This window comes from Prunus persica, chromosome G2, assembly GCF_000346465.2.
Source record: "Prunus persica cultivar Lovell chromosome G2, Prunus_persica_NCBIv2, whole genome shotgun sequence".
Taxonomy (NCBI): Eukaryota; Viridiplantae; Streptophyta; class Magnoliopsida; order Rosales; family Rosaceae; genus Prunus; species Prunus persica.
In genome coordinates, this window is record NC_034010.1 from 13,464,566 (window position 1) to 13,484,236 (window position 19,671).

The 19,671-nt window shown below is 36.5% G+C and overlaps 3 protein-coding genes across 3 annotated transcripts; all 3 read right to left on the reverse strand.

Annotated features, from left to right (window-relative positions):
- LOC18786510 (beta-D-glucosyl crocetin beta-1,6-glucosyltransferase) lies at nucleotides 2,580–4,889 on the reverse strand. The gene has a single exon (XM_007220398.2). The coding sequence runs from the start codon at nucleotides 4,703–4,705 to the stop codon at nucleotides 3,335–3,337; it is 1,371 nt and encodes a 456-aa protein (XP_007220460.1). The 5' UTR covers nucleotides 4,706–4,889; the 3' UTR covers nucleotides 2,580–3,334.
- LOC18787001 (beta-D-glucosyl crocetin beta-1,6-glucosyltransferase) lies at nucleotides 8,828–10,535 on the reverse strand. The gene has a single exon (XM_007220400.2). It carries the CDS (start codon nucleotides 10,409–10,411, stop codon nucleotides 9,041–9,043), a length of 1,371 nt encoding a protein of 456 aa, XP_007220462.1. The 5' UTR covers nucleotides 10,412–10,535; the 3' UTR covers nucleotides 8,828–9,040.
- On the reverse strand, nucleotides 12,318–14,133 carry LOC18787003 (beta-D-glucosyl crocetin beta-1,6-glucosyltransferase). The gene has a single exon (XM_007220396.2). It carries the CDS (start codon nucleotides 13,972–13,974, stop codon nucleotides 12,595–12,597), a length of 1,380 nt encoding a protein of 459 aa, XP_007220458.1. The 5' UTR covers nucleotides 13,975–14,133; the 3' UTR covers nucleotides 12,318–12,594.

Sequence of the window (19,671 nt, forward strand, 5' to 3'; positions counted from 1 at the left end):
GACGAATTTCAAAGTGAAATTCCGGCCGGTTGCCGTCCTAATTAGACCTCCCCGTAGTTGAATAAAGTGATCCTCGCTTCGAGTAGTAGCTAAGGTAGGAATGGTGAATTGCGGTGTGGAGTTTTTCCATCACTGAAAATTACTCTACACATCCACGCGTTGCCAGGGCATGTGGAGGCGCATGGGCAATGTGGTGAGACCACATTTTATCCTGATGTAGTCTCCTAGTCCTCACGTGCGCGTAAGTGTGCTCGAATTTCAATTCGAATGTTGTTTGACTATCGAACGGATTTATGCATATTGTTTCTTATCCGGGTTCAATATGTTCGGACCATTGGATCGAGTCCAAATTTACGTATGTTAATCTAGGCACCCCTAGGATCATGTGCGAATTCGCGGATCGTGAATCGGAGCCCCGAATGTTCCGATTCAATAATTTGAAGTTTATGGTTTGCGATAACCGTCAATTTCTGACCAAACCTACAGGACGTGTTTCCTAAACCCGTAGTCGGACCTTAGAATACTCGTTATGCGTGCACGCACCGGGAACTTGAGAAAATTAGTATTTAATTTGTAAATTCCGTTTTGAAGTGATTTTTTATTAATTAAGGGTGCGTATCTCGAAATAGGTGCTCCATCACTAGCACGCAGCAGGTAGGACCCTCTTGAGGTCAGGCAGTGTGGGACTACTTGTGAGTGGACATTTATTTTATATATGCATTATTTTCAATGATTGAAAGAATATGCATGAAATATATATATTTTTTGGAATAAAGATTGAGAAATTCATATGTTGTTATATCAGTATTATTTAATTTAGAATTTGGTTTGATTTGATGATGAGTTATATAAAGGTCAAGTTATTCGTGATTAAGTCTTGGATGAATTTTGGGGGAATCGGGAATTGAATATTATGGTTTATGGTGGGAACTTATATGATTACACTGTGTGGAGTACCATCCCCTAGTTACTAGGCTTCCCACATGTGGCGTTGGAAATTTTCCAGCGTGTGATGATGTAGTCTGCACGCATAGGACTTAGTATTGGAGCTACACGTGGCGTTGGAATTTCCGGCATGTAAGCTATGGAGTTTCGTCCCCCGGTTGGACCGCTCATCCCTAGACGCAGGATAGCAACTGAAAATCTTGCGGGTTAGCCAAACAATCCCCCGGTTGGATTGTTTCCCCGGTACCTAAGTAGTGTGATAAATATTATGTATATTTATAGATATATATATTTCTATGTGTGTGTGTGTGTGTGTGTGTGTGTGTGTGTGAGTATAAATCAGTTAAAGTATATGTAGTGGTTGGGTAAGAGCAGTATAAATTTTGGGGATAAAGTTTATGGATAGAGTGATTGATCTCAAAGGGTTTCGGAGAATGATGTTTTTGATCATTAAATAAAAGTTATGAATCTGCATGTCTTGAGCATTATTTTTAGACGGTGGGGTTATTATGTTGTTTTGAATGCAAATTTTGTTTTTCCACTCACATGTTTTCTGTTTTGCGCCCCCCAAACAGTAGTCGCTCAAGGGAGAGTTGCAAGCCATGTTCGAGGCCCCGAACTGTGAACATCAGTAGATTAGGTTTCGAGTAATTTCTTTCTACTCAACTGGATGTTCTTGTAAACTAAATTCGTTAGATGCTCTATTATTGCCCCTGTTAGGTTTTACTTGTGAGGCCAGAGGCCATTTAGTTTATACTGTTGAATAATAAATGCATGCTGCTGGTTGGGATTATATTGTGCTTATGCAGGTTGAAATTTTTGGGATTGTTCAATTTACATGGGAGACTCTAGCAAAATTTTAGTAGAGAGTCTCGGTTTTTAATAAGTGGGCCAGGCATCGGGGTAATGTCGGAAATAAGACTGGATTCGTCCCGGTTTCCGAAGAATTCGAGGCGGGTCCTGTCAAGTTCCTCCTATTAACAATAATAAATTAAATATTTATATAACTGATAACAGTTCCTCATATTAACAATAATAAATTAGTATTTTGTATAATAAACATGTTTAATGAAATTCATCTTCTTCTAGCATGTTTATTTAAATTCTAAGTTTTCTGAAGAAAAAAAAAAAAAAAAAGGAGAAGGAAATGTCCTAAATTAAATCTTAAAAGTTCATTTTTTTCTGTCCCTATATATTTTTTACCCAATTATAATTTGAGAAAAAAAGGTGAATTAACTGTCATTTCACCTTCATCATTTTCATGATTTATATAAGATTCTTCAAAGATCATTTCCACAAAAAATTACTTAAATTCGAATCCATTTAACCGTCTAATTAAATCGTTAGGACCGTTGAAATAAAATTTAAAGTGAGTTTAAAGTGAGTCCTACTATGTCTCCCTCAAATAAGATCATTTACAGGATCTGTCGAGTCATATGAGAATGTTTAGCTTTTCGATCCCAAGAGTTTGGTTCGATTTTCATATATATATATATATATATATATATATATACAAGTCAATTTACTTTAAAAAGTTCACCAAATTTTATTTTTGGTCTCGGTAGTTTGCTTGAGGGCCTTTTTCTGTCAATCTATTTGTTGTGATTGAAAGATTTTATATAAAACAAAAGATATGTTTTTATCTTAAAAAATGCTTATTTTCAGATCTTTACATATAGACATACATATGGCCTGAGAATTCAAGCAATAAAGACATAAGCTGATGAGCATTCATAATCATTAGAATGAGTACTGAATGGTCAACTCTTTCAAAATACTTCGGAAAAAAACAAAGGACAATACTTCCTTCCTTACTCATAAGAAGGAACTCCTTCTCACCTTCTATTGTCCCTCAACCACAAAGTAACAAGTGTTCTCTTTTTTTAATTGTCAATTTTTTTTTTTTCACTTTTACTGAACCCCTAGCTTTTTACCAAAGCAAAAAACACAAAACAATATTCCCATTGTTTTTTTTTTTCATTTTGATTTTTTTCTCAACTTTTTGAAAAATAACATTTTTCCTTCTTCAGTAAAAAATTGAAGTCTTTGTGGTTAAAAGCTAAGGTTTCAGTAAAGGTTTAAAATAAATAAAAAGTTTTGACAATTCAAAAAACAGAACACATATCACTTTGTGGTTGAGCCGCAATAGAAAGTAAGAAAGAATTCCACCTTACCCATAAGGAGGGAAGTATTGTCAAAAAGAAAACATCTTAAAAAACACACAGAAAACCCACCATCACTACTTAAAAGAAGTAGAGAAGTCCAACATTCTGATTTTTATACACCTACGTGACGTGAGCATTCAATAATCATCCTACACATATGTTGATGTGAGCATTCAAAATCATTAGAATGATTTAATTGAAGACTCAACGTACGGACGTCTTTTTCACTTAGATTCCCTTCCTGTACAAACTTGAATCAGTTCCTCCACGACCCCATCAATCTCTTCATCCTCTTTCTTGTTCACGTTGTCGCTTATTTTCAATGCCTTTTTTCTCACTCCCTCTCCAAATTTCTCCACAACCACATCTCTAATCACCTTTGCGACCTCTTCTCTTTGCAAACTTCCTTCACCTGTTCTCTTAACCTCCACACCAACACCCACCTCCTCCACTAGTCTAGCGTTGATCGGCTGGTCAAGATGCATAGGCATGGCTATAATTGGAACACCAAACTTGATGCTCTCCAACACTGAGTTCCATCCGCAGTGACTCACAAACCCCCCAACACTAGAATGCTGCAGTATCTTTGCCTGTGGGGCCCAACCCTCCATTATCACTCCCTTCTCTCCCACCCTCTGTAAAAACCCTTCTGGTAACACCTCTTCAACCCTAGTACTTCTCTCCTCCTTAGAAAATCTTATAACCCAAATGAAGCTCACTTTGCTAAGCTCTAATCCGTGAGCTATCTCTTCTATTTGCTCCTTGGACAGAAAGTACTCACTGCCAAAGCAAACATACACAACAGAAGACCTTTCCATTTTGTTCAGCCATTTCATGATCCATGTTTCCTCATCAACTTTTTGATCCATTGGCTCTTGAACAAGCGTGCCAACAGGCACGATCTTCTTCCCCGTTAAATCAGAGAGATAATCAATATATTTTTCTTCAATCTCGCTGGATGTCTTGACCAAAATGATGTTACAAGATCGAGCACTGCATTGCTGAACACGGTCTCCGTCTTTGATGCCATTTGCTGAAGATTCCAACAAATTGTTGAACTTTTCAGCTTCGTAATGTTGAAGATAAATCGAAGGAAAAGGAAACTTGACACTAGGGTTCTTGAGATGTTGAATACTAAATGAAGTAAAGGCAGCACCCATGGTGGTGAATTCAATGGATGGAAAATTTTGCAATGAAGCTAGAGAGGGCGCCCATGGTTGAAGAACATCATATATGAGCAAATCTGGACTTAGGGTTTTGAGGATGTTGGAGAAGTTGTTGCTGGACATGCTGAAAGCCGTTTTGAGAGTGGACATGAGATGGGGAGGGAGGCCATTGGTGGTGTGGTAGTGCGGTGGGAGTTCAGGCAAGTCATCATGTGGAAGATGGAGTTCCACAAATTCAATGCAATGAGAATATTTTTGGGAGAGTTTAGGCTTGATGGAGCTGAGATTTACAGGCGTGGAACAAATAAAGATGTGAAAATTTCTCTTGGTGGTCAGCTTCTTGGCTAGCTCTAGGTAGGGAGATATATGGCCGTGAGCTAGCCATGGAAGCAAAAGAATAGTAAGGCTTCTTTGGTCAGAGAAAACCATATTTTGTTTTCCTTTGACTTGTTTTCCTTTGACTCTTTTGCTTGAGGTTGCTCGATTATAGGCTTATTGGTAGTTTGTTTGTGGCTAGCTCTATGCATATATATATATATATATATATATATATATATATATATATACACACACAAAAACGCGTGATGATTGGAACATGCACACGTAAGTTCCAGAGAGTGATGATTGGCCTATGATAAAGACTCGAAACAAGAATAGTTTAAATTTTCTTCTTTGTTTGGCTTGATATAAGACGAATGCACCAAACAAACCGACTAAATGCCGACACAATAATTAGGTACGTAATAATATCAACTTTCATTATATAGATCTGAGAAACAAAAAGTTGAACTTTGATGACAAGCGATATTAAGGAAGGGCACAATCGAACTTAGGATCTCGAATGTTGAAGTACATGCTCTTAACAACTTGAGCTATAAGGTATTTGTAATGACAATTTATGGTTTTAATTATACTTTTGAATAGTTGCTTCCTTCTCTTTCATTTTTATTTTTATTTGTTTATATTTAACTCTAATTTTATTTATATTTCTGGTCAAGGTATAAAGACTTTGAATCTCTCTCCAATTATTTTTCACAGCCGAAACTCCTTTAGTTTCCACAAATCTTTTTAAACATTTCAGGCATATGTATGTTTCCGAGTCGGATGGTTCACGTAACCAAGAAATTTAAACTTGTTTTTGTTTGTTCCTCCGAAGAAAGCACAACAAAAGGACAACCTACAACCAATACTTCTCATTGAATTTGTTGCCGTGAATGATTAGGACTCTGCCCAAACTAGTAGTTGCGTTTCTGAATTGTTTGAAAACACATATCAAATTATGATTTCTCCTCCCCGAAAGAAAAATTGACGTAGAAGTATCATGATCTTGATGACACAAATTAGAATCTAGGGTTTTCGAAGTGCCTAATGGACAACTACTTATTTAGAAATATATATATTTTTGTGGCTAAAATTTAAATTTATTATATATATTCTCAATGCAGAAACACATAAATCTAAGTTCGAATTCATCCTTTTTTTGTTTTTTTTTTTTTGTTTTTTTAACCCAGAAGAAAAATTGAGTCCCACTCTGCTGTGTAGAATGCGCGTTTAGTATAGATTTTTTTATTTTTGAGTCTCTTATCTGGTTCCCGAGCTTCTACATTTAGGTCTCGTGTATTTATCTGCATTTTCTTAAATCTAAATCACTCAAACAATCTAACCACTTAACAAATGACACGTACTCAAACTTAAAATCAGAATGGATGGAGTAGAGGCTTACACCGATGATTCTTGGTCAAGACTTGAGAGACAGATGGAGACGAGGCATGACATAAAGTCTGAAGAAGAGAAACGAGGAAGCTTCATTTAGATGGTGGTGTAAGTGCATACGTAAAGTCCAGATTCAACAGGAAAGCATCTTAAACGTAAAGAAAATAAGTTTACCAGAAGCAAAAGAGATACTGAAGTAATTGTTTATCAACTGAACTTAAACGAAATATTAACTCTTTGTTGTGCCATAAGCACAAGATCTTATGAAAAAAAATTCAAGATAAACCATATAATATTGGGAGATTCACGTTTATACCGAATATAGGAATTCAAATTATAAAATAAATAAATAAATAAAATAATCGATATGAAATGGACTTTAGAAACACACACAAAGCCTATTTACAACATAACAAAAAGGTTTTTCCCTTCTTTTAAATTACAAAACTGCCATTGATTTCTTAAAACAAACCCAACTCCAAAACCTCATTAAAAAAGCACAAAACACTCAATAGGGTGTCAAAGTAATTTAATAATAAAAAATAAATTCAATAAGGCCAATTGAATTTTTTGGATTTTTTTTTGGGTTTGTTTATAGAAATTAATGGTGTAGGGTTTATCTATATTATTGGTGTTAAGAATGAATAATGACTAAATATCTCTATAATATTTTCTAACTCACAAAATAATATAGAAAATAAATGCAAGAACAAGAAAATAGCAATATGCAATTTAACGAAGCTGCTTACAATCAGTGCAAATGAGCAAACAAATTCGCTATTAATTTATGAAGTGTTTTTGTATTTACAATACCGCCTCTTGAATGTCCACCATACAATAATATAGTTGCATCATTAAAAACTTTACTTGAAAAATCGTTTGGGACAAAACTTAAGCTAAGAGAAAAAGAGTGCAACACAAATGATATTGACATCACATATGTCTCTCCTACAGAGTGAGCTTTGGTGATGCTTGTATAAAAATTGCTTTCACATCATTATTGGGAGATGTATGTATGTCATCAATCATTTGAATCTTGTTGAGGTTAAAGTAAAACCAAAAAAATATCAAGGGCCATTTTCATATAGTTTTTCACAATAAAAATTAACAAAATAACTTCATGTTCTTTAATATCATCAAAAAAATAATATAAACAAACTCATAGTTTACCTTTTCAATGATAAGTGTTTGGAAAATTTACATGGAATAATATTTGGTATGCTATGCTAGCATCTCATAAGCTCTTCAAGAGACCTAAATTTTATGATAACTTCTTAAAAAAATTTGAATACTTTTCAACAATATTAAACTTGAATTCAAACTCATAATTCAATCAAAGTACTCATTGAGGCAATTTAGATCATTTTCATTTTAAGAAAATTGGGTGCATACATTGAGCTTCATGCCCTTTACCTTCTTAGAGATTTTCTTCGAGCAATTTATATTGCATGACAGATTATATCTCTTAGAATTTGTTCTTATGTATTCTTCAAGAGATCTCTTCTTGCAATATGCTTCAAACACTTCATAATCTTTATAGATTTTTCATGTAGATTTAAGGTCTCCATGAATATTGAGATTGAAACAAGGAGTAAAATAAAAGTTTAAGAAAAATTTTCCCTGATTATTTTGTAATTATAATGTTGGTGAAAACCTAATTTCCTTTCTGAAATTTGTGAAATTTGTTATTTGGCTAAGCTAAAAGTATAATATTGACAATAAAACGTATACGAAAGTTTCTCTTTGGCTGGCTTCTTGGCTGGCTCTAGGAAGGGACATTGCGGCCATGAGATAACCATAGGAAGCATAATAAGAATGCTTGGATGCTCTGAACAATCCATTTTCTGACTCTTTTTCTTGAGGCGGTTGTTTTCTTAGGCCCATCAGAGTTTATGGTCGACAGATAAGCTTCAAACACATGCATTGGTCGTGTCAGTTGCGATAAACTCTTCCCAACAATCTGAGACTCACATCACTCCAAACACATAAAAAGAAGTGGAAATTTGCTATTCTTTGTCTTTGTTTGGACAGCTAATAGCAAAGCATTGGAAACATCGAAAAAAGAAAGTTAATTAATTTAAGAAAAACAAAGAAATCCTTCTTTTTTTTTCTTTTTTTTTTCAGCAAACCGAAACATAAAATCCGAAAAAGAAGAAGGCATGTCCAAAATTACATCTTGAATTTATTTTGGAGATTCACTATTATACTCAAATTATATATGAAATAAATTTTAGAAACACACATGACGCCAATTTACAATATAACAAAAAAACTTTTAACTTCTTGTAAATTACAAAATTGTTATCGATTTCTTAAAACAAGCCTAATCCTAAAACCTCATAAAAAAAAAATCAAAACACTCAATAAGGCATCAAAGTAATTTAATAATTAAAATTAAATTTAATAGGGTCATCTGTCATTTTTTGGATTTTTTTCGAAGTTGTTTATAAAAATTAAAATAATGTATAGTTTGTTTATAAAAATTAAATGATGTAGAGTTTCTTTATATAATTAATGTTAATAATGAGTATATGAATAAATGTCACTTTTCTTTATTAACCATTTATAATATATGAACTCAAGACTTCCTATCGAACACCGAATGGTCTTTCCATTCCTTGTTAATTCAAAGTCTGAAAATGTTCGGTGTCAGCTCATGAATTTAAAGGCTTAAAGGCTCAAAACTTGAACGAATATGAAAGAAAAAAGTCGTTCACCGTTCATCCTCTTCCTGCAGCTGTGCATGCTAATCACCCACTGAATTAAACATACAAATACGCTTTATGTTTTCTCAAATTGTTCTTTGAACTAAGTAGAGGTTGGAATACACTCGGGGTCAACATTGTTCAAATACAAAACACTTCTTAATTTTATATTTTATCAAAACAGATCGAAACTTCATTCAAACTGAGAACCTAGATTACAAAACTACCAGAAAAACTGGAATCTGCACTGTGGCCTCATTAAAACCTTGCTTTAAAAAACTCCTAAAAGAGGAGAATTCAGTCAAGAAAAAAGAGTACCACAGCAAGTGAAATCCGATATCATACTTCATTCCTTTCTCATACAAAGTTGAATCAACTGCTCTACCACCCCATCTATCTCTTCATCCTCTCTCTTTTTCATGTTGTCTCTCAATTCCATTGCCTTTCTTTTCAAACCCTGTCCATTTTCTTCCACCACCACATCTCTGATTACTTTTGCTATCTCGTCCCTTTTCAGCCTCCCGTTCTCGTTGCCGCCTCCTCCCATTCTCTTAACCTCCACACCAACTCCAACGTCCTCTACTATTCTAGCGTTAATAGGCTGGTCAAGATGCATAGGCATGGCTACAATTGGAACGCCAAACTTGATGCTCTCCAACACTGAGCTCCATCCACAGTGGCTCACAAACCCACCAGCACTAGAATGCTTCAATACTTTTGCCTGTGGAGCCCAACCATCCACTATTATTCCCTTCTCCCCCACCCTCTCAAAAAACCCTTCTGGTAATACCTCTTCAACCCTAGTACCTTTCTCTTCCTTAGGAAATCTTATAACCCAAATAAAACTCACTTTGCTAATCTCTAGCCCATGAGCTATCTCTTCTATTTCCTCCTTGGATAAAAAGTACTCACTGCCGAAGGAAACATACACCACCGAAGATCTTTCTCTAGTGTTTAGCCACTTCATGATTTTTGTTTCCTCCGAATCCACTTCTTGCTCTATAAGGTCTTGAACAAGTGAACCAACAGGCACAATCTTCTTCCCAATTAGATCAGAGAGATAATCAATATATTTTGCTTCAATCTCTCTAGAACTCTTAACTAATACGATCTTACAAGAACGATCGCTGCACTGCTTAGCACGGTCTCCATCACTGATGCCATTTGATGAAGATTCTAACAACATCTTGATCTTACTAGTCTCGTAATAGATTGAAGGAAACGGAAATTTGACACCAGGTTTCTCGCCATGGTGGGTACAAACTGACATCATGGCAGCACTGGTTGTGAAGAACTCGATGGCTGGAATGTTTTGTAACAAAGCTAGAGAGGGTGCCCATGGTTGAAGAAAATCATAAATTAGCAAATCCGGGTGTAGGGTTTTGAGGATGTTGGAGAAGTTAGGGCTTGCCCTGTCGAAGGCGGTTTTGAGAGTGGACATGAGGTGGGGTGGGAGGCCATTGGTAGTGTGGTAATGAGGTGGGAGTTCAGGCAAGTCGTCATATGGAAGATGTAGTTGCACGAGTTCAATGCAACGAGAGTATTTTTCAGAGAGTTGTGGCTTGATGGATCTGAGATTTACAGGTGTGGAACAAAAATAGATGTGAAAATTTCTGTTGGTCAGCTTCTTTGCTAGCTCTAGGTAGGGAGATATGTGTCCATGAGCTAACCATGGAAACATAAGAACACTGAATTTTCTTTGCTGAGAAGAATCCATTTTTTCAGACTCTCTCCATTCAGGTCGTTTGTTTTATAGATCTAATAAGTGAGATGAAAAGATGACAAAATATATACAGATGAGTCATGTGAATCTAGGTTTTTTCTTCGTAGTCAGAAGAGTCGTGCGTAAGTGCATGCGTGTATACAAGACAAAAGACATACGTTAGACTTCTTTATCTTCGTTCGTGCTGATATATATTAAGAAACAGACCCTTGCAACTCTAATATCCTAGACAAAAATTCAATTTTAAAAACTGATGCTATGTCCTGTGTTTTCCTAAACAATCCCTATTTTCTGTAGTCTTTCAATTATTCTAAATTTGCTCAACATTCAATATAACATCAATTTCTTATAAATCCCTGAACTTTCTCTAGCATTCAAAATTTTAAAACATTCTCAAAGTAATTCGGCTTCAAAGGAATGGTAAACTTAGTAATGGCTTCTTTTCCCCTTTCACGATGCAGTGGCTGAGAGTTCTGAGAACGGAAGTTGTAGTTGGGTGACTTTGATTCTTTTTAGCTGATGCCTACTGCTTGAATGAAATGGAGCAAAGAGGTCATCAGTACTTACACTGCTACTAGGAGGGTAAGCTTGATTATGTGTATACTATAACTTTAGAGTTTTGGTATTTGGAATGATGATAATTTCAATGTTACATTTATTTTGTTTACTACACTATGTTTCTTTGTTGAACTCAAATGTCATGCTGATAAAAAGAAATATATTGTTGTATGAAATTGAATCAATAAGGAAATTGACTGAGATTTAAAAATAAAATTACACAGACACAGCATGCAATATTAATGCAATATTAAATCTGTGTTAAATAATGTAGGACAGATAGATTAGCTGATCGAGGAGCAGCTGGATAAGCCCGTGCATGTCGTTGTGCCAGAAAAGCCCAATTCGTGCAAGTATGGGCCCTGAACTCTTAATTAGGCTATGATCTGTCATTTTGAAGAGAACGGCGTGACAAGTGCAACTCACTGCTGTATTGTGACATACGGACTATTTTAGTCAAATTCTATCATTTACATTGCATTTTCAGCATTTAAAGTTTTTTAAAAAATTTGGAAACTTTTGTTATTTTCCTTTTTTGTTTTCTAATTAGCTTTCTTAGCAAGTCTAGGGGTTCTCTTGTATAAAAGGAATGCATTGGAGCATCCTAAACTATTCAGTTTATTATCAATCAAATACTTTTGAGTTATACTAAATTTCGGATGGATCCGGCATGTTACTTGCAGGGTTATCATTCGATCTCCTTATTCCCTATATCTCGCTACGTCAGCTGTCATGGCCAACTGGGGAAGTCGTGTAATGGATATCACTTATGGTGTGCACCATGTGTAGTAAATAGTTGTCCAAAACCTTTCCCGCAGCTCTAGTGCAAGGGTGTATTGTGTGCACGTTTGAGGCGTGCATATAGGTTCCGTAAATTTCATGAGCTTTTTATGGCTAGTTCTTTCGGGAAGTGCATAGGGAGTGATCAACTTCTTGGTCACTAACCTGTTTGATATTCTTAGTAATGGGGTGTTAGTTGGATTGACTTAGACTTTTAGTTTGCTCTCAAGTGGTCCCGAGTTGAAGCCCCCACGGTATCCGTGTGTGTGAATTTTCCCCTTCCCTTTCCTAATTTAACAACAACAACAAAAAATACTTATTTGATATCCTGGTTTATTTATTTATTCTTTTTTAAAAAAAAATTTAAAACTTTTTTTATTAAAAGGGGTAATATCATACTAAACTCACACACACTACATAGATGATAGGACTTGAATTCACCATAATCGTTTTTTAGGAGCAATTACTTATGGTAAACAATTACTTCAAACCACTACACTAGTAGTCATTAGCGGCGTTTTATATTCTTGCACAAGCTATGTGGTCACTAATATTTTGTGTATTAAGGGCTTGTGGTGTTTCAATGTTGATAAAAATGCCAAATCAGAATTCAATACAAGAGTACAACCACCTAAAGGATAGCAATGAACAGATACTATTTTATCCACACAAAAAAAAGTTTATCTGATATGAGCATTATTCAAAATCATTAGAAAATGAGTACTGAATGCTAAAAAGACGCTAAAACGTAGAGTCAAAGCCAACATTCACATGATCGGCCATCAGATACGCTTAGCATTCAAAATCATTAAAATTATTATTGAAGTCTCAACTCCTTTTCACTTAAAAGTAGATATTTGTTTCCCTTCTCCTACAAATTGCATCAATTCCTCCACGACCCCATCTATCTCTCCATCTTTGTTTTTCATGTTGTCTCTTAATTCCAATGCCTTTTTTCTCATGCCCTCTCCAATTTTCTCCACAACCACCTTTCTGATCACCTTCGCCATCTCTTCTCTTTGCAAAATTCCTTCTCCTGTTCTTTTAACCTCCACACCAACACCCACCTCCTCTACTAATCTAGCGTTAATTGGCTGGTCAAGATGCATAGGCATGGCTATAATTGGAACACCAAACTTGATGCTCTCCAACACTGAGCTCCATCCACAGTGACTCACAAACCCACCAACCCTTGAATGCTTCAATATGTTTGCCTGCGGAGCCCAACCCTCCACTATAATTCCCTTCTCCCCCACCCTCTCTAAAAACCCTTCTGGTAACACCTCTTCAACTCTTTTACCTTTCTCTTCCTTTGGAAATCTTATAACCCAAATAAAGCTCACTTTGCTAAGCTCTAACCCATGAGCTACCTCTTCGATTTGCTCCCTGGACAAAAAGTACTCACTCCCAAAGCAAACATAAACAACCGAAGACCTTTCCCTTTTGTTCATCCATTTCATGATCCATGTTTCCTCATCAACTTTTAGATCCATTGGCTCTTGAACAAGCGGACCAACTGGCACGATCTTCTTCCCCATTAAACCAGAGAGATAATCAACATATTTTGCTTCAATCTCTCTAGATGTCTTCACCAAAATGATGTTGCATGATCGAGCACTGCATTGCTGAACGCGGTCTCCGTCGTTGATGTCATTTGACGAAGGTTCTAACAGATTGTTGAACTTTTTAGCTTCGTAATCTCGAAGATAGATCGAAGGAAAAGGAAACTTGACACGAGGGTTCTTGAGATGGTGAACACGAAGTGAGCTCAAGGCAGCACTGGTGGTGATGAACCGGACCGATGGAATATTTTGCAACGAAGCTTGAGAGGGTGCCCATGGTGGAATAAAATCATAAATGAGCAAATCTGGCTTTAGGGTTGTGAGGATGTTGGAGAAGTTATTGCTGGACATGTCGAAGGCCCTTTTGAGAGTGGACATGAGATGAGGAGGGAGGCCATTGGTGGTGTGGTAATGAGGTGGCAATTCAGGCAACTCTTCATGTGGAAGATGAAGTTCCACAAATTCAATGCAATGAGAGTATTTTGGAGAGAGTTTTGGCTTAATGGAGGTGAGATTGACAGGCGTGGAACAAATAAAGATGTGAAAATTTCTCTTAGAGGTAAGCTTCTTGGCAAGCTCTAGGAAGGGAGAAATGTGGCCGTGAGCTAGCCATGGAAGCATAAGAACAGTAATGCTTTTGTGCTCAGAGTAAACCATCTCTCTCTTTGGCTCTTTTCTTTCGGTTGTTTGATTATAGGCTGATAGGTTCGGTTATGGCTAGCTCTATGTGTGTGTGTGTATATATTTAGCATCACAGAAGTTGGAAGGGACGCGAGGAGTCTTCGTGTCAGTGCATACTTAAGTCAAGGGAAATACGTGGCATAAATTTTTGGGGTAATGTTAAGTTTATCACATTTTTATACGATATTTTTAATAAAGATGAAGTCCACCAATATAATAGAACCTATCTTTATTAAAAATGTGATACACAATGTGATATAAAAATATGATACGCATAGCATTTTCCAAACTTTTATGATAAAGATTCATATGAGGCCAATCACACAAAAGAAGTTCAAACATCTTCTTTGTTTGGCCTGATGTAAGAACCGACCAATGTTTCTAGAAGAAAGTGCTTAGAATACTTTTTTATCTTATATATATTGGAAGGTATTTGAAGTTGGAATTTTAATCGCCAATTAAAAAAAAAATGTTCCCTAAAGGAAGAGTGCCACTGCGTCATTGGGGAGATTGGATCGTGAGGGAGAAAGGGGTTATGCTGTCGAACATGCAGTTTTAAAGATTTTTCTTTCTTTTCTTTTTTTTTTTTAAACAACAATTGTTGTTCATAGAAGAAGCAGCATGATTTGGCAGAGAGGTGGCATAGATTCAATGCATAGAGAGACATGTGGCCGTAGGCTGAGCATTGACGGATGAGAATACCGATGTGCCGAGAAATAATCTAATTCTTAGATTCTTTTGTTGGTGTACAGGTGTACAGTTATGGTACTCATGATGTAGATGAGTCATGATACAATCTTTGAAGAAGAGCAACGTGGAAGCAACCAACATATATAACAACAAACTACACTCACAATAAAGCATACGAAAGCATAGAAACACCTTTTTACTTGAATGTCAATGTCATATGTGGTAAGAGCATGTATAAGGAAGTATGTAAATTTATGTTGTCTTTTAGACTCTCTTTTTCTTTACTTTGGTTCAACATGTATGCTCCTCAACGACTGATGACTCTCTTATTGGCTGTATTGTGGAGGATGTTTAAGCTCTGCTAAAAGGATTTCCACCAAACAAGTTCATACATACTTTCCGAGAAGCAAATGAAGCTGCTCATAGGGTAGCACAATATGCTTTGCACATAAATGATAGTTTGTCTTGGTCAGAGGTGCTCCCTGCGTTTGTGCAGGACGCCCATTTGGAACATTCAGATCGGAGTTAGGTGTTACGTTATCATTCATTGTATTAGTTTGCTTAGTTAAATAAAGTTTTTTCTCGTACCGTCGAGGTTTTTGCAATTATACTCTAAAGGCATAAGTATCATTGTACTTTTACGAATAGTTTGGCACAATAAATTGTCGTGAATTGATCACTAAATTCTGGGACTGTTTTGGATTAGATTGAACTGGCATAAGCTGGATTAAGTACTGACCTACATTTGATATTGCATCAGACTAAGAAACTAGATTGCAAAATAGTGAAAATCTATGTTTGATGCTTTGTCGAACTAAAAAATAATTATTTAAATATTTAAATATAATAATTTTTAGATAATTAAATGTAATTTAAGATCTTAAAATTATTAACATACTTCCTAGTTACCAAATTGACATGTGTTGGCATAAGCCTTCTTAATTAATCAAGAAGATTTATTTCTTTGATTAAATAAGGGATTTACTTTCTTATTTTATATAGTCGATATATCATTGTACAATTAGGAGATATTCTCCTAATTGATTACTGTATCTATTTCTTTGTACAGCTCTCATGTAAACTCCTATATATACCTCCTTATGGAGAAGAATACAATTAACCTAAAGTATTCAAACCATATTCATATTTTACCATGGTATCAGAGCAATCGATCCTAGCTTGTCTCTAAATCCTCATATCAAATTCCTCATATTCAAACACAAACCCTAAATCAAATTCTTCAAATCCAAATTCCTCACATACAAATCTCCCACTCTCATATCAAGTCCTCTTATCAAATCAAAATCCCTAAACACATCCCTTTATCTTACCCTCAAATCATTCTGCTGCCATAAACGCCGTCTCGTTTCCTCACACCGACGGCTCCTCCACCTCCACTCCCCAAATCATTGCTATTCACAGCGACAACTCCTCATTCCCTATCGGCGTCACCCTGACTGAGACCAATTATGCCTTATAGTCTCAAGTCATGGAGATGAGCATTGTTGCCTGTGAAAAATTGGGGTGCCTAACTGGCTAAGGTGTATGAGAGGCAATATGTCCCTAATTCCCTCCTCCGTGATTAGGGAGGGTTCACACACTCTCTCTAATTCCCTCAATTTGGATTCTGTGTTGATTGTTCCATCCTTGCACCATTGTTTGTTGCCCAAATTACTACGACTTTGAATTGCACTGTAACCTTTCGGCCTACTCATTGTGTTATTCAAGACATTCTCTGTAGCAAGACGATTGGTTGTAGTACGAGGAGGGGCAAACTCTACTACGTGGACTTGGCATCTAACAGAAGCCAGAGTCAGTCAAGCTTTCAAGATTGGGGGTGCTAGTGTTGAGAAACGAACTGCCGACGTCTGGTTATGGCATAGGCTTCTTGGACATGCTTCGTTTGGATATTTACAAAAATTATTTCCATCCTTATTTACCGGTTTAGATATTTCAAATTTTAAGTGTGATATTTATGAACTGGCCAAGAGCTATCGTGTTCCTTTTCCCTTGAGTTCAAATAAAATTTTGGTTCCGTTTTCTCTTGTTCATTCTGATATTTGGGGCCCTGCTAAAATTTCCACTCTAGGGGGAGCTCGATGGTTTGTTACGTTTATAGATGATTGAACCCAAATAACCTGGGTTTCCATTCTCAAAACTAAAAAGGAAGTCAGTTCTAAGTTTCAACAGTTCCATCAAATGGTGGAGACTCAGTTCATACCAGAATCCAGGTTCTCCTCTTTGACAATGGCAGAGAATTTCTTAACCATGATCTTAACAAGTTCTTACAAGATCATGACATCATACATCCACGCTCATGCCCATACACTCCCCAACAAAATAAAGTGGTTGAAAGAAAGAACAGACATCTATTGGAAGTAGTTCGTGCCTTTCTCTTTGATGCCAATATGCCTTATTCATTTTGGGGAGAAGTCATCCTCTCTGCAGCTTACCTCATCAATCAGATTCCCTTTAGTATCTTAAATTTCCAAACACAACTTCAAGCACTTCACCCCCATATCCAAATACCTCCCAGCCCAAACCAGGAACCCCGGAATTTCAATTGTATTGTATTTGTACACTTACATGATCACCAATGAAGCAAATTGGATCCTCGAGCTGAAAAGTGTATTTTCATTGGCTATGCTCTTCATCAGAAATGATACCGTTGTTATCATCCTCCAAGTCAGAAGGTCTATACCTACATGGATGTCGTGTTCTGGGAACACGATATATATTTCTCAGCCGCACAGGAGGAGAATCAAGAATCACTCCCTCCAAAAAATTTTGATTTTTTCCCTCAGAACTGCTCCCTGCCTCAAAGCGACATGTCGCACAACTCACTCAACTGGTCACCCCTAGACTTTCTTGTAGGCTAACAGTTTGCTTCAAAACGACTAGTAGCCTACTTCATGCGACTGATCATCCTTTTTTGTTCCTTCACAGCCGGCAACTCTGTCTCAAAGCGACCGGTAGCTAATAGAAAGCGACCGGTCAACTCCACACTACCAAAATCAGGATGAGGAAATTGAACCGTTTCATGAGATTTCTCCCGCTCCATAGATGTCTTCAGCTCTAGTACCACACCAATCATCTATTAAGAACGTCATTCAGGTAACACCTTCCCCTGAAACTGATAACACTAATGAAATATACCATGATGATGTGATTTCAGGAAACATAAGGGATGCAGACATCCCTACGTGTCTTCTCCTAGAAAGGACAAACCGTGGTAAACCTTGAGTACAGTATGAAGTAGATCTTAAAGCCAAAGAAAAGTACCCCATCAACAATAATATATCCCTAAGCAGATTGTCGTAATCAGATGCACATTTTGTGAAGGAGTTGGCCGACATATCTGTTCTCAGTAGTGTAATTGAAGTACTATGAGACTCAAAATAGAAAGAAGCCATGAAAGAAGAAATGCGAGCGCTTTAGAAGAATGTCACATGGGGCTCGTGCCTTTACCTCACAGAAAGAAGATAGTGGGATGCAGGTGGGTCTATATTGTGAAACTCAAAGCAGATGAATCCATTGAAAAATATAAAACTAGACTGGTGGCAAAAGGGTGCACACAGATATGGGGTGGACTACCAGGAAACCTTTGCCCCAATAACCAAGATCAACACTATCATAATCCTACTGTCTCTAGTAGCAAATCTAGACTGGCCACTACATCAGTTTGATATTAAAAATGCCTTCTCACATGAATGAAGAAATGCAAGCGCTCTAGAAGAATGTCACATGGGGCTCGTGCCTTTACCTCACGGAAAGCATATAATGGGATGCATATGGGTCTATATTGTGAAACTCAAAGTAGATGAATCCATTGAAAGATACAAAGCTAGACTGGTGGCTAAAGGGAACACGTAGAGATATGGGGTGGACTACCAGGAAACCTTTGCCCCAATAACCAATATCAACACTATCAGAATCCTACTGTCTCTAGCAGTAAATCTAGACTGGCCACTACATCAGTTTGATGTTAAAAATGCCTTCTCACATGGAGACTTGGAGGAAGAATTCTACATGGATTTACCACTATGATGTAGTGTAGCTCCTAACAAGAAGAATCATGTTTGCAATCTCAAAAAATCACTAAATGGTTTAAAGCAGTATACCAAGGCATGGTTTGCAGATTCACTAAATCCATGAAATTTTTTGGATACACTCAAAGTAATTCATATCATACTCTATTCTTGAAGCACAAAGGTGAAAAAATCACTGCATTAATCATGTATGTGGATGACATGGTTGTAACTGGGAACGACACATGAGAACAACAGAAGCTGCAAAAGTATTTGTCTAAGGAATTTGAGATGAAGGATTTAGGTCATCTGAAATACTTTCTCGAAATAGAAGTATCGAGGTAAAAAACTGGGATATTTATATCTCAAATGAAGTATGTGATGGATCTACTCACCGAAATAGGAATGTTTGGATGTAAGCCTACTGACACACCCATTGAGATGAACCACAAGTTATGTGAAGACATGGGCCGGGTGCCTACCAATAAGGAACAATACCACTGCCTTGTTGGAAAATTAGGAATGCAGTTGATCTGATCGGATCTTAAGGTATTTAAAGTCAACCCCTATAAAGGGACTAATGTTCTCCAAGAATGGAAACCTTGAAGTTATTGGATATACAGATGTTGACTGGGCTAATTCCATTACAAATATATGCTTTACATCAGGTTAGTTTACATTTGTTGGAGGTAACCTTGTTACTTGGTGAAGTAAAAAACAGAATGTGGTTTCCACGTCTAGTGCATAAGCAGAATATAGAGGAATGGCTTAAGGAGTTTTTGAATTATTGTGGATCAAAAGACTCTCGACCGAATTGGGCTTCAAACTAGAAAAGCCAATGAAGTTACATTGTGACAACAAGTTAGCTATCGATATTGCTCATAATCCAATTCACCATGATCGAACCAAACATGTTGAGGTGGATAGACATTTCATGAAAGAAAAAATTGAGAAT

What these genes read in the sequence shown, in the direction of transcription:
- LOC18786510 (XM_007220398.2), bottom strand. Translation starts at nt 4,705, where the DNA reads ATGGTTTTCTCTGACCAAAGAAGCCTTACTATTCTTTTGCTTCCATGG.
- LOC18787001 (XM_007220400.2), bottom strand. Translation starts at nt 10,411, where the DNA reads ATGGATTCTTCTCAGCAAAGAAAATTCAGTGTTCTTATGTTTCCATGG.
- LOC18787003 (XM_007220396.2), bottom strand. Translation starts at nt 13,974, where the DNA reads ATGGTTTACTCTGAGCACAAAAGCATTACTGTTCTTATGCTTCCATGG.